At 29.0% G+C, this 16,647-nt stretch overlaps 2 protein-coding genes and 1 long non-coding RNA gene across 3 annotated transcripts; 1 reads left to right on the forward strand and 2 right to left on the reverse strand.

Annotated features, from left to right (window-relative positions):
- Nucleotides 1-376: 376 nt before the first annotated feature.
- Nucleotides 377-1,226, reverse strand: LOC128201688 (uncharacterized). The gene is made up of 2 exons (XR_008253374.1): nucleotides 917-1,226; nucleotides 377-536 (listed from the first exon to the last, which is right to left on the reverse strand). It is a non-coding gene; the product is annotated as an uncharacterized LOC128201688 (long non-coding RNA).
- An 8,576-nt stretch (nucleotides 1,227-9,802) lies between these two features.
- LOC113509608 (virescein) lies at nucleotides 9,803-10,358 on the reverse strand. The gene is made up of 2 exons (XM_026892969.3): nucleotides 10,145-10,358; nucleotides 9,803-9,956 (listed from the first exon to the last, which is right to left on the reverse strand). Exons 1-2 carry the CDS (start codon nucleotides 10,259-10,261, stop codon nucleotides 9,879-9,881), a joined length of 195 nt encoding a protein of 64 aa, XP_026748770.2. The 5' UTR covers nucleotides 10,262-10,358; the 3' UTR covers nucleotides 9,803-9,878.
- Nucleotides 10,359-13,513: 3,155 nt separating this feature from the next.
- LOC113509609 (uncharacterized) lies at nucleotides 13,514-14,309 on the forward strand. Its single transcript, XM_052899232.1, has 2 exons — nucleotides 13,514-13,767; nucleotides 14,063-14,309. The coding sequence occupies exons 1-2, from the start codon at nucleotides 13,647-13,649 to the stop codon at nucleotides 14,140-14,142; spliced, it is 201 nt and encodes a 66-aa protein (XP_052755192.1). The 5' UTR covers nucleotides 13,514-13,646; the 3' UTR covers nucleotides 14,143-14,309.
- Nucleotides 14,310-16,647: the final 2,338 nt, after the last annotated feature.

Genomic DNA, 16,647 nt, shown 5'->3' on the forward strand with positions numbered 1-16,647 from the left:
ATAAAAATTATTAGTGCATTAATTTTATTTGCAATTACGGGTTTTTTATTTTTCCATGTGGGCAAAGAGCCAACTCTTTACGTTAATGTCTTTTTCAATTAGCAAAACGATATAATATGGAACGATTAACTTAATTTTTATATATTTAGGTGCACATAAAAATAGAAACTGGAAAACAATTAAATAACACAGATAGGAAATTCCAAGATAGACTACATACAAAATCTTGGATCTAAACTAAATCGTTACATACATTATATGTACGTAAAACTAAAAAGAATATGCAAATTGCAGATGGTACATGTAAAATGACGTAAGTATACTTGAATGATAGATATATTATTTATACATACAAACATCCAAATGAAACTGCCAATACATATATAGAATATTATAATTATATGATATATTGGCTAATACAACAAATAGAAATAATATAATTTTTAATGCTTAGATAATTTTGGTTTGTGGGATCGACCATTTTGAATAGCACCTTGAACTACCCCTACAACAGCAGCACCTCTGAAGAAATTATCCTAAAAAAATAAGCAAAATAAAAATAAACGAAAGTCAATAAAAAAAATTTCATCAAATATAAATAAGAATAATTCCAATTAAACCTCTTTTTTAATAAAAAAAAAAGGTTGAAATCTGTTCCACCGCATGGGAGCGGATACCTATTACCATACTTGTATACACAGACATAACACACATCATATTGTGACGAGTGTTAAAAAGAAATCAATAATAATTGTTAAATTATGTTATGAATCACAAATAATATTTAATTATGCCTAGGTAATTAATGTTATTACTTAAACATGTATTTATAATTTTAATAGTCTTGACAAAACCATCTACTACGTTGTGTATCATTTATTTATTTTGACTAAGTAAACAATTATTTGTTACGCACCAAACCACTTTTAATTTTTTTTGACCATGGCTTGGGAGTTGTAGTCGTTACCGTCCCGGTACCGGTTACTTTATTAGGAGAGCTGTCGCACGAAACCCAGAATATCTGGCAACACAGTAATAAAAATGCGAAAAATAAAGTTAATTTCATTTTGAATGTTTCCACACTGCCGTTAACATCAATTGAACGACATATCGAGCAGACGCACGCTTTTATAATATTTACAACTTACAGGAAAACATGTACCTTAAAACATTGACTTACTAGTTCTAGGCTGTTTGAGGAAATACATGAGTAACCGGAGTGGGTATTTACCAGAGTACTGATGATATTGTTTGTTTATTTACTACACATGATTATGAATGAGTATATTATTTAGGTCATTTGTGAACAGAAGTAAAATGCCTCCTGATCTTCAATGAGGTAAATTAAATCTTACGTAAAAAATAATTAAATACATATATTTGAATTACTTTTATTATGTTTAATTGTTGTAACTATGTATGTGATTGATAATAGCCATGTAATATTGTAAACTAATCCACAAGTATCGTACTATGGGGATTAGTAAACCGATAAAGAAACCTGGATTAAACAAAACTGGAGATACCTGTATTATTGAAAAGTCAATTTTCAATTCGTTAGTTAGCGAGTAAGGTAGTTGCTAACAAGCAGGGTGGTTTGGTGACGTTGATATAGAATACTGAATTTGCTTCCTTATATATTGTTTTATTCCATTCGTTTCCATTTGTTCCACATAATTTATATAATATCTACTATTTGTTATATATTAATTTACAAAACTAATAATTATTCCCGTATTAATTTTAAACAAAAAATATTATGTAACATTATAACATACGTATGTTTCTTTAAAAGCCCGTACATTGGTAAGACTTACTTCACCAGGAAATCATAAAATTTACCAACATGAGTAGGTAGATATAAGGATTTTATAAAAAAAAAAATGGTCATCTTTGGGGCTTTCACCAAATCAAATCTACATAACATCATATTTTTTCCGTGATGCTCGCACTCTTGGTCAGAAAGGTAGGTTAGGTTTGATTTAGTAAAAACCCTAAAAATGATCATGTTTTATAAAACTATTTTTTTTTGTCTACTTTTACTATTGGTAAATCCCAAGTTTTACTTAATAATGTACGGGCTACTATACTAATATATACATAAAAAAAATTATATGAATTGAGTCTTTACATTTTCGAAGTTTAGAAACAATGATTTTAAGTTTAGAAAAAAAATTATAAATCCTAAAGAAAATTTTCAACCAATGTTTTAAAAATATTCGTAGATTTTTTTTTTTTACTTTTGTAAGCCTATTCTATGTAATGTATATAAGTGGAAATAGGTAATATTATTTTACACAAAACGGTAAACGGTGACGGGGGGGAAGGGATTGTTAGTAATGGAGACTGAGAATCCCATTACTAGCAATATACCAGCAGCAATAGCCAGGTCGACCTCTTCGCGGTTCTCCCTGGAAACTATCATGGTTAATTTGTTATGAATTCACCATGATGGGCTAACTGACCTGTTTTTATTCTTATCGATCATCCTTCAGTGGTACTCCGCCATATCCCGTTAGCGCAGGCGGGGTTACCATACCATTTCCACCCATCAAAAACAAAATCACCCTGACGGCAAACCTTTTTAATTCAAACTTAATAATTAAATTGTATTCCACAAATTGCGGTATAATTTAAAAACTTAACTACTAAATCGTTTTAGACAAAACTTTTATACAACCAATCTGTAAACATATCCTTTCAAATAAAGAAAGAATCGTCCAAATCGATTTATAATTGACGAAGTTATGACATAAGTAACAAACATAAAAAAATATAAACTAATTGAAAACATTGAACTCGATCTTACATTGACAAAAACATAACACATCTATCTACACAAAAGATAATAGATAAGTACTCGTAGTATTGTATCGTACGCATTGGGTGGATCACATCAAACGGATTAACTTGTAGCAGTGCGTCCACTGTACCCACAGCAATCGGATTGCCGACGCATCTGCCAGTAATCGCATTGCCCACGATACTTTTCGTTGTGAACGAACAAATGAAAGTTGTTTGTAAGATAACGGATTTGGAAAGAAGAAAATAAGTAAACAATATGTTACGATTATTCAAGAAGATTCCCGTGGGTGTCGTAAGAGACGGCATAAGGAGTTTAACGGTCGAGGGAGGGGCAACAGAGTCTTTCTTATAACTTCGCCAAGGCCTAACTATTGTAATTTGCAGTAAAAAACTATTAAAGAAAACACATATGTAAACATAAGAATAGATAGTCTCAAACTGTCTCACTAAATCAATTTGGTTTTTATCTTTTAGATACTTAACCTTAACAATTAGTAGATAATGAAATGACTTATTTAGGTACGTAATTACTTTTTATCGGGTAGAAAATACGCATACTCTTTTAATGAATGTCAGTTCACGTGAAGTGATTTTAATTAAATTAATGACTAATTTTATAGCACGTTTTTTTACGACACATCAAAGAAAATAGAGTGTCTTAATTTTACCTACAATTAAAGTACCTAATAACAAGTTAATCATTATAATAGTTATTAATTGTAATATATAAATTAGTAACAACTCCTTTTATGTCAAATTATGTGTCAAATTTAGATGTATCTAGCTAATATTATAAAAATTGTAATTAGACGATGACTATACATGGAAGATAATTAATAAAAAATAATAAGTAGGAACTTTATTATTGTTTTAGCATTTCTAAGTATCACTACCTATAAATACTAAAACAATAAGTATTAGAAAAAAAAACTACTACTAATTAGATGCGGTTTTTACAGTTGTCTTCCTTAAGATCTAACGTTGCTCAGTCTTCGTCGACACTACTATCCAACTATATTCATTTATGACTTATACTCCACGTACCTATAATTTTTTACAGTTTACTACTTTAATATGAGAGAAAATCTAATGTTTGAGATACAAGTTGCTTTGCAAAGTTGTGACTTATTTTGGACTCCTAATTTCTAACAAGTTACAATATTTTTGTATAAAATTATATACTCTGAAAACTTTGTATTATTTGTAGATATGAAACTTTATTATTATTAAAGTTACGAATAATGTCGATAAACTCTTCATTATTAAGTACATAGAGCAGAAAAATAAATTCAGATAGTAAGTATGTAATACTTAAAAAAAGGTGAGACTTTGATTAGAAGATATACCTATATGAATCACAACTATTGTACCTAAATATAGTGTTCCCTTTGAATTCTACTTATCAAGACAAGACCCTTGTTAAGCAAGGTTAAGCGAATTCCAAGACCCTCTATCCTTCCATAAGCATTTTTGCTTCATTCACTTTCTCAGTTCGTATCATATACGCACGTTAGGTTTTGGAGACTCTTGACTTTTCTTAAATAGATAAAAACTTTATATTGATAACAAACATATTCGCATATGCGTCTTTAAATATAAATTAATATATGATTACCTTATCAAAATCCAACAGCAGTTAAATATTTATTACAAATATTAAATAAACAATAAAAAACATTAAACAATACTATTAAACAATTATATTTATATATAAAAATGAGTAATATAAAACACTATATATAATGTAAGGTGGACAAAACACGTATGAGAAATTGTAATTATATAATCTAGGTAGGATACTTATTTCCCATTTATTTATTTATATTCGAATTCAAATTTAAGTAAATTTGTTTGTTGTTTAACACACATCTGAACATCTATACCAATATCTACTTCTATACAACTAAGTCACATTTCTAATTGTTTACAAATTACTACAGTTTCTCTGATGTTTAATTTATTATAAGTACAAAGGGTTAATTAGGGGCCCTAAAGTTCTCCGTATCCACAAGCCATTTCTAAGAACTGAGGGACTGTTAGCTTAAATCCCTCGCTTTATATAACATGTATAACTTACATACTAGAAGTACAAGTACATATAAACTGCTTTACTGCATACATGCAGAACATTGAATAGAAATTATGCTCTCTTAGATAGATCTAATAAGATAATAAGCATAGAAAAAGAGGTTTTTTATTATTAGATTTAGCATGAAATATAGGATAATTTAAAATACATCACCTTATCATACTAGTAGCCATTAATTGACCATTGCTGAACATGGGCCTTCCCTATAAGTGGGGCTTTGCCAGTAGTTGCTACGCTTGACGATTGGACAACTGCAGTTAGACTTTGGTGATATTTTAAGAGAGACGCTGTTGCTCATCCCTCGAATATTAAGTTCTGTTATTTACCGATTATGACACCAACGGAAAAGGAAAAGGTGACCCATTCTATGCTGGGACCACACGGCAATTAAAATTAATATTATTAAATTAATTCATTTTTCGGATTTAAGGGGTAAACACTAAAAAAATTAAACATATTTAATTTATATTTAAGCTTTTTTATTAATTATAAAATTAATACTTAATATAATTTATAAAACTAAAATGGCACAATTAAAAATATTAATTATATTATAGTAATATAATTAAAATTAATTATTATTATTAAATATATTATTGAACAATTTTTTATTAAATACTCAATGGTTTTTCTTCTTTTTCGGTTTGAACTGGCTAATTATGTCATGTGCAGTACTCGCTATATTGATTCCACGCAGAGCTTTACCCTGAAATTGAAAAAAAAAAAAAATATTTATTAGATTGTTAACTGAACAAATACATTTCTGTTTCCTATTGGCTAAATAAGACTAACACTGAAATAGTATCATTAAGTAGTGAAATAATTATCTTTCGAATGTACCTATTTTAATAAAGGTCATTAACATCGTAATTTAAAATATGATAAAGAGCAATATATTCTGATTGCTGTATTTATTCCCATTCGTCTTGTAGTAATATAAGAATATGGACTAGAATTGATTAAGAACTCAGATTATTTATTTTTATAATGGTGTCCACTTAAATAACAGCTTTAAAATTATGCACATTAAGAAAACTAAAATTATCTAAACACTTACAACATATTTATTTATTAAGTAAACAGTAGAAGGTATTTTTGTGTGTATGTATATGTTATGCTTAACATCCTTACCAATTCTAAACTTTTCAAAATTCAATTTGTAATTTTACTTGGCAATTGTTTTGATCTCATACTCATTGTTTTTAATGATTGAAGTCAGGTTTTTGGAACAAAATCTTGAGACTCAAATAATACAAAATTTATATAATAAGGACAAATCTCAAAGGACTCAAAGCAAAAGTTTAAAACACGTTACTCAACGCGGGGCAGTTAAATTATTTTAAATATTAGGTATACTTGTTATAAATAGTTAGCGCCGTCTTCTTTAAAATTGTATTCGAAAATTTCTTTGGATTTAAACTTATTTTATTCCATTTCCATCCATTTTACATAATACTAGAATATATATTATTTATATTTGTATTTATTACAAAGTACAATAAATAATAATTAAATCTTTGAGACTGGTATAAATTTAATTGAAAAATAATAATACAAAATTTCAAGCTTAATTTCTTAGCACTGTATCACTTTACAATAATACACATATATACTCTACATATATTAGTATTCATAAGTAAATTTCTAATAATATTTATATTATAAATTTATATTAATATTTGTAAAGTATTTAAATATTATAGACATGTTCTATTTATTTTGTAACTAGATGGTGGTATATAATAATATAATATGATAAGTAATAATTCGTTTAAAAAAAATTAAAATAATATACATACAATAATTTGCCCTCCTTTTTTAATCGCTTTCACAGGAATTTTTCCAGGCACCGCATCTCCACTGCTCACAAACATAGCCATCACCATCATCACAACGACAAATATTATGGACAATCTCATTTTGTTCCTTTCAGACACAGCACAATGAATTAATTAGGCTTTGATCTTTAAAAAATAACGCTTGGTTCTTCCACTTGACTGTTCTGCAAAGAGAACAGCCAAACATTATATACTATGGAGGTACAAAAATGATAATGTCATCGGGACTCTACCGTTCCCTTATTTTACGTGAAGAAATATTAACGAGAAAATTATGGCTGTTGTTTATTTTGTGTGAGTATATTATGATAACCCTGTGAGGTCAATCCAAATAAGTTATGTGAGTGATATCTACTTGTCGGGTATAAACCTAAGCCCAAATTTGTACTGAGGCATGCATTTAGTTACATCAATTATAATTATTCACACGTGCATGCTACTGGTGAAGTGTATCCGTTAAGTGGTATCCGAAAATACATCACGTTTTGAATTGTTTATTTCATTTACTTGTTATCAAGTTATCGAAAGAGAATATCCGGCTTCTCATAGATAACATATTTACAAATGGATTCATACGGCTCTAGTCTTGATAGCACCATAGCACAGGAAAATTAACTATAATAACCTATATGGAAATAAGACAAATTTGTAAGTATTAAATATCTTACTATTATAATAAAATTATAACTAGATAATGATAAATTGATATAAGAAGGCAGCATTACAGCAATATAAGGCAAATATTTTTATACTACTGAGGTGGCAAACAAGCATATGGCCCACCTGATGGTACCCACCGTAATCTATGAACGCCTGCAATCCCAGAGGTATTACGCGCGCATTGCCGACCCTAAAGAAACCTCTTTACCTCCTCTTTACGTAAAACGATTAAATGTCTACTATAGTATTCAGATATTTTATTCAAATCTATCCAAACATTTAAAAGTTATTAAATAATAAATATTCAAATACCTTTGCAAAATTTTATATGCATTATTAAGATAAATAATTAACGTCTATAAGCGACGGTTACCACTTTCCATCAGGTGAGCCGTCAGCTTGTTTGCCTTTCTAAGTAGTATAAAAAAAAAAGTAAGTACGTAAAATAACAAAAAAATATTAAAAAAAAAACTCTTCATTGTACTCATTTAACTATCATTAAAATATATTAAAGAAATAAATAAAATTTTCTCTCAAGTTAACAATCATATATATTTTTCTTCGAATGTCAAATATTAATTTATTGAAGTAATTTATCACTAACTAACTTAATTGCTAATAATATTCCTATTAAGGATCTCCAAACGATGCTCATGTTTGGTTTCCATTTTATAATTTTAAATAAAATATAAAAATCCATATATAATAACTAAACCGGAGCCAGTTTAGAATGGTTCATTTCCTAAATTGGTTCAAGATACGCTACGAAGGTCGATAAAATAAGATAAATTAGAGTTGTTTTAATTAAATAATTTTAATTCTGAAAAAACTTTTTTGCACGGTATCTCTTTTAGAGATAAGTTCGGCTTTGCTAACATTGTTAATAACTTCTTGTTATTACTGTATGTTTTAGTGTAATAAAGAATATATTATTTTTGTATTTGACATACAGAAAAGTAGATATATATATTAACATAAACAAAAAAGTAGAAAAAGAATATGTAGCTGGTCACATTAAATGACCGATGTGAACAATGCGCGTTTACCTACCGCTATTAAACAGCTAAATAAAAAGCGAGTAGTCCCGTCACCGAGTACGAAAAATTGCATGTCAGACCTACCCACGCGTAATTGTGAATACTCCGATAATTTAAGATCATCTGTTCCACAAATATATAAAACTTTTTTGTAAACTTTTTCTTTCGGCATACCCAAAATAAAATAGAGAGAAGCATTGATGTCAGAGAGTAGTACGATATAATATGTCCTTTAGATAAAGTGAGTTCCGCGAATGCTTTCACTTGATTCTAGCCCATAATGTATACAGAATGTATCTGACGGTAAGACTATGTATAACAATCCAATTTCCAGTAATAAATAATCTTTATGAAATTGAACAACTTTTTTCCAAGAAAAATCTAATACAAAGCAAATGATCCATCATTTATTTATATAATATTGCGTAGTAAAGAACGTGATGTTTAATATTAAACTATTCTCGTACCTTTATATTTCGGCACATATGCGTTTGAGAAAATTGTTCAGTTTCATGCAATGCATATTATCGTTTTATGTAGAGACATTTTTTCTTCTATCTTAGAAAAATAATGTACAATAAAGCTTACGACCGGTTCTGGCTTTGCATGAGCGCAAGATCTCAAGAACTGCTCAACTTATAGAGATATTTAAAATTTTGTTCCACAAAAAAAAAAACTACTTCAATAGTAATAAAACCAATTATATTGAATTAAAAATTTTATCACTGAATCGATTTTGATAAAATTTCTGTGGTACCAATCTGTAAATATATCTGGTCAGACAAAAAAGACTTTTTCAATTCATTTTATAATTGACGGAGTTATGAGATAACTAACATTAAAAAAAAAAAAAACAGAATTGAGAACCTACATTTACTTTTTAAGTCGGTTGAAAACTATCCTATCTCTCAAGTTGCAGTAAACAACACACATTTACAAAATTACATTAAAATCGGCTGAACGCTTTCGGAGAAACATAATGACTCAATTTTTTTTATATACTAAGCTATTTAATAATATATATCATAGAATACATATCAAGAAACTTTTTTTTATTTATTTTTATTATTATTACGTATATTACGTAGAACTATCTTATATCTACTTGTCTCCTTTACATTTTATTGCCAACGTATTCATTACGTTGGCAATAAAATTAGCGAATATTTATTTGCATATAGAAATTGGAATAATTAACTAAAATAAGTAATGATTATCTTTTTGTACCTATTTATCAATTTTATTACTTTTTATAATATTATTATTATTGTTCCATGTCATTTTTAGGCGTAATATACGAGTATTAATCCAACCCTGTGACGGGAAAATTCTAGAATAAAATTAACAAATAACAAAAAATATTTTATATTTTATTTCACTTAATAATTTGCAACATACATTATATGTCTTAAAATTACCTTATAAAATAAATAATTATTTTTGGTTTTATTAGTGCCTTCTGTTTTTAATGTGTTCATAGACGTCATGCGCTGTACTCGCCGCACTGATTACTTTAAATCCTTTTCCCTGAAAAAAAAAAGCAACTGGTCGTTAATATTTTCAATAAGCCTTCATATAGCGCAATGTTTCATAATAGACTTATAAAGAAATATGAGTTTCAAATCCTATTGAATAATGTCCGATATTTTATTAAATTTCAATATAATTTGAATTAACATTTTTATAAGTTTTTTTTTTAACAAATAGATACTCACTATGGCCTTTCCTCCCTCCTTAATGGCATTAACATTGACTTTAGGCGCCGCTTCATTTGACCCTATAAAGAGGGCAATGATCGCCATAATTATGAAGAATATTCCTGTAAACTTCATTTCTACAATCTGTTATTTTACGATAACTAATAAAGATGTTACCCGTAGACAAAGCACTCAAAGACAATGAACTGACAAAAGAAAATCTAGTATATAAAGGCGTCAGGTTTATACGACTTATCTATACTGTAGATAATTCTTAGAATAACTAGTATTGGGATTCTCCACATTAATGTAAAATATATAATGTATAAGTTACCATTATAATTTAATTCGAAACATGGCATCAGAAGTACTAATTTATAATACACATTTTCCTGCTTAGCAAGAAATAAATAAAACTACGTTTGCTTGTATTATGCATCAAGTATATATACTAAGTATCCATCCTATAAACTTACTAAAATTACACAGGATAGCATCGAAATATATATATATATATATATATATATATATATATATATATATATCATATTAGATACTCAGTGATGACGACGAAATGATGATACTATTTTAATTTAATTCTAGACACATTGTGACCATTTAATTAATTGTGAAGTAGATTTTAATCAATGTATTATTAAGTATGTATTATTAAGTAAAGTAAGTATTTAAATATTTCTTATTAACTTAAAACTGAATAAAATTAATAATCTTTAGCAGCTTTATCAGTAGGAAGTAAGTGGATAGTAACTACCAGTGTTCTTATTCGTTAAGCTTATTCTTATTTAAGTCGTAGACATCATATTTTACGAATAATTAAAGATGTCTACGACACAACAACGAAGATAGAAATAATGACAATTAGGTCCGCCTTCCTAATTCGAAAGATTTCTTATTCTGTTTTTTTCTTGTCCATTTACATAAAATATGCTTTTCCTGTTTTTATTCAAAATTAAATTATAATCCCAAGTATACTAAGTAGTACTTATAAGTAAGTATTCAGAGTTTTTGAAGCGATGCCTGCGGCTTTCAGTTTGTACCTAACAGTGTCCTTGTCTTTTGTAACATCATGTTAGTGTGATTACAATTATTCTAGGCCGCCTTTTATATCACTTCTCATTAATATTTACTGTATTTATTATTTTTTAAATGGTTCAATATAGTGTAAATAAATTAATTATATATTTTACGCTTAGTTTTTGACGTTCTGCCGTAAGAGCATATCTGAAAGATTAACGACTACACTTAAATTTAATACTAATTTATCATATAATGCTTCGATTAGGCATAACACATATTTGCTTAATGTTCATATTAGCTTTAAGGCTTGCACATTACACGACAGGTTTTTTTTCGAAATGAAAATTAACGCACTTAAATACAGTTTATATTTGTAACATTGAGATAACACGAAGTATATAATTTATACCTAGGGTTATCTTAATGTCTCAATCAGATTACATCAGCCGTGGTCGCGAGGAAAAGGCATCTACTTTTTATAAGTAAGTATAACATGAGCTGACTAATGGAGCGATAACACGATTTTGTGCTCGAGGCAGAAGTACTATCTTCGAGACATTCATTATCATAATCATCTCTATCTGAGAATTTCTGCACACAATGCTGACCAAGTCTCTACATTGTACTGCAAACTACGACAAACTAAAGATTTCTACATTTCTGCTCTTTATTTCGCAATCCAGTGCTCGTAATAAAATTATAACAAAGTAATATAGTATTTTTCATATATTTATTAGGTACTTAATATTTAATTTAGTTTAGTATACTAATGGATTAACCTTCTAATAAAATCTTGGATTAACATAAAATAATAAGTAACAGACAGACAAATATGTAGGTTAATATTATAATCTATCAAATATAAAAAAATGAGTGAACATATAACTGATTATAGAATTATCAGTCACAATGTTAACATACATATTCCCATGAATTATCTCATAACATAAGCTCATAGCTGTGTGTGTGTGAGTGTCGTAACAGGCAAGTAAGGGAATGGTCGAGAGATGAGCAGAAGCGTCCCTCTTAAAACCCAAAGCCTGACTGCGGTTACCGACCCGCCTCCCAAGCGTGGCAATTACTGGCAAAACTTTCCAAGGGGGAGGCCTATATTCAGCAGTGGACAGTTAACAGCCAATGTGGTATGATTTCTCAAGAATCTGATGATACTATGTCACGACTTTACGACTTTAATCAACTAAGGGTTAGTTTGAAGCCAATAACAGCATATTCCTTTTTAAAAGGCGGGCAGCTGGTGTTGTGGGTGATCATGGGCGACGGTAATCACTTACCTCAGGTGAGGTTATAGTAAGTATACTCATACTTCAACGAGCACATTGTATATACGAGTATGTTAGAACACACTTGGATTAATTTGATATTTTATCCGTGTTTTTCTTCACGATAGAGTTAGTTATAAATTTAAATTGACACAAAGTTTTTGGTGTCGACCAGATTTTAACTGATAACCTTTACATAATTATATATATTTAATTTAAAATAATAGACAATTATTAATAAAATTATTGATATTGAATAATTTAGTACATGGACGAACACATAAAATTGCTTGTGTAGCAATTTGCTTAGCAAACTTTCTAGACAAGGAATTTGTGTTTAAATTTCCCTAGTGAAACCATGTATTCCTTATTATTTTACTATCAACTAGCGACGTTTATATATGTATATTAGCTTGTGTTCTTACAACTATCTAGTTATGCTGAGAAAGTAATTACCTACAGATGCAAAGCTTTAAACTTGTTATAATTTTATTTCCTTTTTGCTTACTATTATAAATTTTAAACTAGTAAATACGTTTCAATTACTTGTTACTGAATAACCATTAAACAGCTAAACCTCTTACTGCAGTTTGAATTCATTTGTACAATGTTTGATTTTCGAAAATGTTGACTATCTTTTTATTATATAGTTATACACAAGGGAGTCATCGGTAAAAAAAATTACTATAATGATTTTATTTTACATTAATTTGTGTCAAATGAAAGCACCAACCTATATTTTAAGTTAGGTAATATTATAATATTAAATTGTAATACAAAATACCTAAGCATAACTTAATTACAGGTATCATCATAGGTAAAACAATTCTATTCAAAATACAAAATAGCAATTGATTTGATATTAATCAGCAACTTCCAATTATATATACAGGAAAATAGCAATATAAACACTCAGATTATTGTTATTTTCAATATTATCATGCTTTGATTATCATGTCATTACAAATTCCAATACTGTGCAATTATACCACATACCTTGATACATTTGATTTTTTTTATTTGAATTGGACAAACCCATATTTACTTTAAGGTATTGTATATTGATGACTAGGGAAACAGGAAAACATAATTACTATTTAAACATGAATATCTTTGAGGAGAACATTCATTTTGACAACACAGCTCTGTACAATCGCAGTAGTCCTTAGTCTCAGTGAAACCTTCACTCCTTGCTATCAACCATGAAGCTGACCGGTTTATTCCTTATGATTATGGCAGTGGTCGCACTGTTTATAGGTGTTGGTCAAGCTGACCCTAAAGTGCCCGTTGGTGCCATCAAAAAGGGTGGTAAAGCTATAGTAAGTATATTGCTTCCCATTTGCTTAGTAAAATTCATACAACTATAGTCGGTTAGTTTAAAATATAGTCCCATCTACGCCTAATTACTAAGCACGGATCTCTCCCTATAAAATTGTATTACCATAATAATTGTGTGTTCTAATAATCATCTAGCTTCTGACTTAAATTTCCCCGGTGATGAAAAATATCGTCAACAAACCAAATTAATCCGAGGGGTAGCGCTAAGCTCCTTATATTGGAATTTAATATGCTCGGTGAAAAATAGGCATGGCGAGCATTAAGATCTTTAAAGTAATAGGACATTTTTTTTATGTGGGTGTGGTAGGTGCCGCAGGTACAGCGCACGAAGTATACAGCCACATCAGGAACAGGCACTAAATTCAAAGAGCAGAATATTAGTTGTGGAGTATTATTATTGGCTACGATATATATATATATATATATATATATATATATATATATATATATATATATATATATATATATATATATATATATAAGTTTTTTAAAACAAATTTCGGATTAATAAATATGATTTGTCATTATTTTCTTCTTTTTAATTTTACTTTAAAATTAGCAACTTATTTGTTGTTTTCTGTATAGTAAAGAGGCAAGAGTACAATTTGTGTACAACCACTTTTTCGTATTTTGGATATCCGAAAGATGACTAGAGATTTCAGTTTTTTCTTTTGTATGGGATAAAAATTGAATAATAATCACATCAATACTTTCAGTATGTGCTAGCGGGACACCCTTGAGTTATTACCAAAGTCTTTCTCAAATAGCTAGGATTGTTTCTCTACTACCAATACAAATACCGACATGATGTAAAAGGTCACAGTGGTTTTATATCTTATACTTAAACTCACCATTTCCTTTTCTAACAGTTACGCTAACTTACTAAAATTTAACTTTCTATATTTTTCTTTATTTTATATTCTATAACCATTGTAAAGAATCACAGTGGCAATAAGGGATTAATTATATCATTATTTCTGAATAATTATAAATATGTCCTTCTTTCCAGTAGCCTTACCTCTCTAAATGTTACCATATTCCAATATTTCAGTGAAAATTTTAATACTGAGCTCAGAGTTACTTTCATTTTAATGTTATATGTCACCTTAGTTAACCGTGTACTGAATGATACGAAAGTCCAAAATTTATTATTGTGATTAGATATTTTATTTTTTGAGAGAGTTTTGATTCCCACCAATAGTAGAGCTTAGTCGTCGAGAGTTCAAATCTGGCTGATATCACAACGTTCTGTATAAATTTAAATTTCCTAAGCACCCTCCAGCGATATAATTTAAAAGACGTCTTTCTCTAATTGCATTAAAATAAAATATATTAAAATTTGAGCATCTCAGTTGTCACTTGTCAACAAACCACACCGACAAACTTCTACAAATTTACCTCTGTATACAAATGAATTTCAATTAAAGAATAATGGCGAACCCCCATACAATTTTTATTATGTGATATTATTCCTTTTATTCATAAAAACTAAAACATCTTTAACAGATAAAATATGTAGGTTTGTAACCTACATATTTTATCTTTTAAAGTGTTTTGTCGCCGTTTTTCAAATTGCAAAATTAGTGCAAAAGGAAATAACAAAACACTTTAATAGCTAAAATAAGCTTATAATGGGTTTAACATTTTTATGAATGGGTAAATCTAATGAAAGATTGTAAAAAATAATGGTAATAAGTCCCGACAGTTTTCGGTTACAGCGACCACTTTGACTCCGCTATTATTAATTAATTGTCTGTTGTTGTTGGCGTTGGTGTGCTCGTATGTGGCATACATAGTCAATCTTTTTAATAAAAGTCCTTGCACATAGCGGACATGCAAGCATACGATCGCTGTTGTAATAATATTGCTGGTGGTCGAGTTTTTATTTCGTCTCTCTTTGCGTTCAGTTGAGAAAGACGTGACATTTAAAATTTTTTTATTTTGTTACCCCTCTCCATTCAAGCCGATTCTTAGCTTGTAGCTTTCATTGGGAAGGCTCTATTCATGTGCCGCTTCAATGAATCCTTGTACCTGAGGAGCTGCCCATCGTGCTTATGTCTGCCTTCCTCTAGTTCAAAGTAAAAGATACGCTTTGTAACATGCTGCTCGGCCATAAACGACGCGTGCCCACACCACCGAAGTTGCTGTCGCATAAGATACGACTCAATACGACCTTGGCCCTTCACAGAACTTCGGTATTCCGCACGCAATTAAATGATAAAAGTTAATGAAAATTATGTTAAAAGTATAGAATTATTAGAGAACAATTTCTTCTTAAGGTTTATTAAAGTAATTTAGATACTTCAGAATTACATTAATAATTATATTACCATTGTCCCTTAGTAGATACCTAGACAGATAATATAATAGATTTTTACTACGTATTATGAAATAAAGTCCCCTGCCGCATTTGTCTGTTTGTATATTTTTTTCGTGATGATCTCCAAAACTACTAAATGGATTTTCATGCGATTTTCTTTGCGGTTTTCAACAACAGGGTGATTTCTGAGGAAGGTATAACTATATTATACTAAGTTAAGGTTTTGTGTGAATTTATTGAAACATGGTGATGATTGTTGAAGATGTCGGAAAGCGTTAAGCTATCTGAGAGCAAAAAAGGCTACGGAATCCGTTTTATAAGTAACAAAACATTGTATAATGGGATTGTTTCCCTTTTTTGGATCTACGAAAAAGTTCGCGATGGCATATATTTATCTTTTAAGCATAGCTCACTACTCGTATTCCCATTATGATATTTGCAAAATTTGTTTAGTCGAATACAGAATTCACAGAAAATAAAATACAATAAAAATAATCCAAGTTGTGTGGTAATATATTACATTTAAATCTAATCTAATTTAATTT

This window comes from Galleria mellonella, unplaced genomic scaffold (genome assembly GCF_026898425.1).
Source record: "Galleria mellonella isolate WM207_F2 unplaced genomic scaffold, CSIRO_AGI_GalMel_v1 utg57, whole genome shotgun sequence".
NCBI lineage: Eukaryota > Metazoa > Arthropoda > Insecta > Lepidoptera > Pyralidae > Galleria > Galleria mellonella.

Bases quoted from the DNA above. Each gene is read 5' to 3' on its own strand.
- LOC113509608 (XM_026892969.3), bottom strand. From the start codon at position 10,261: ATGAAGTTTACAGGAATATTCTTCATAATTATGGCGATCATTGCCCTC. The intron at 9,957-10,144 runs GTGAGTATCTAT...TTTTTTTTTCAG, and splicing joins AGGAGGGAGGAAAGGCCATA to GGAAAAGGATTTAAAGTAAT.
- LOC113509609 (XM_052899232.1), top strand. From the start codon at position 13,647: ATGAAGCTGACCGGTTTATTCCTTATGATTATGGCAGTGGTCGCACTG. The intron at 13,768-14,062 runs GTATATTGCTTC...TTAAAGTAATAG, and splicing joins GGGTGGTAAAGCTATAGTAA to GACATTTTTTTTATGTGGGT.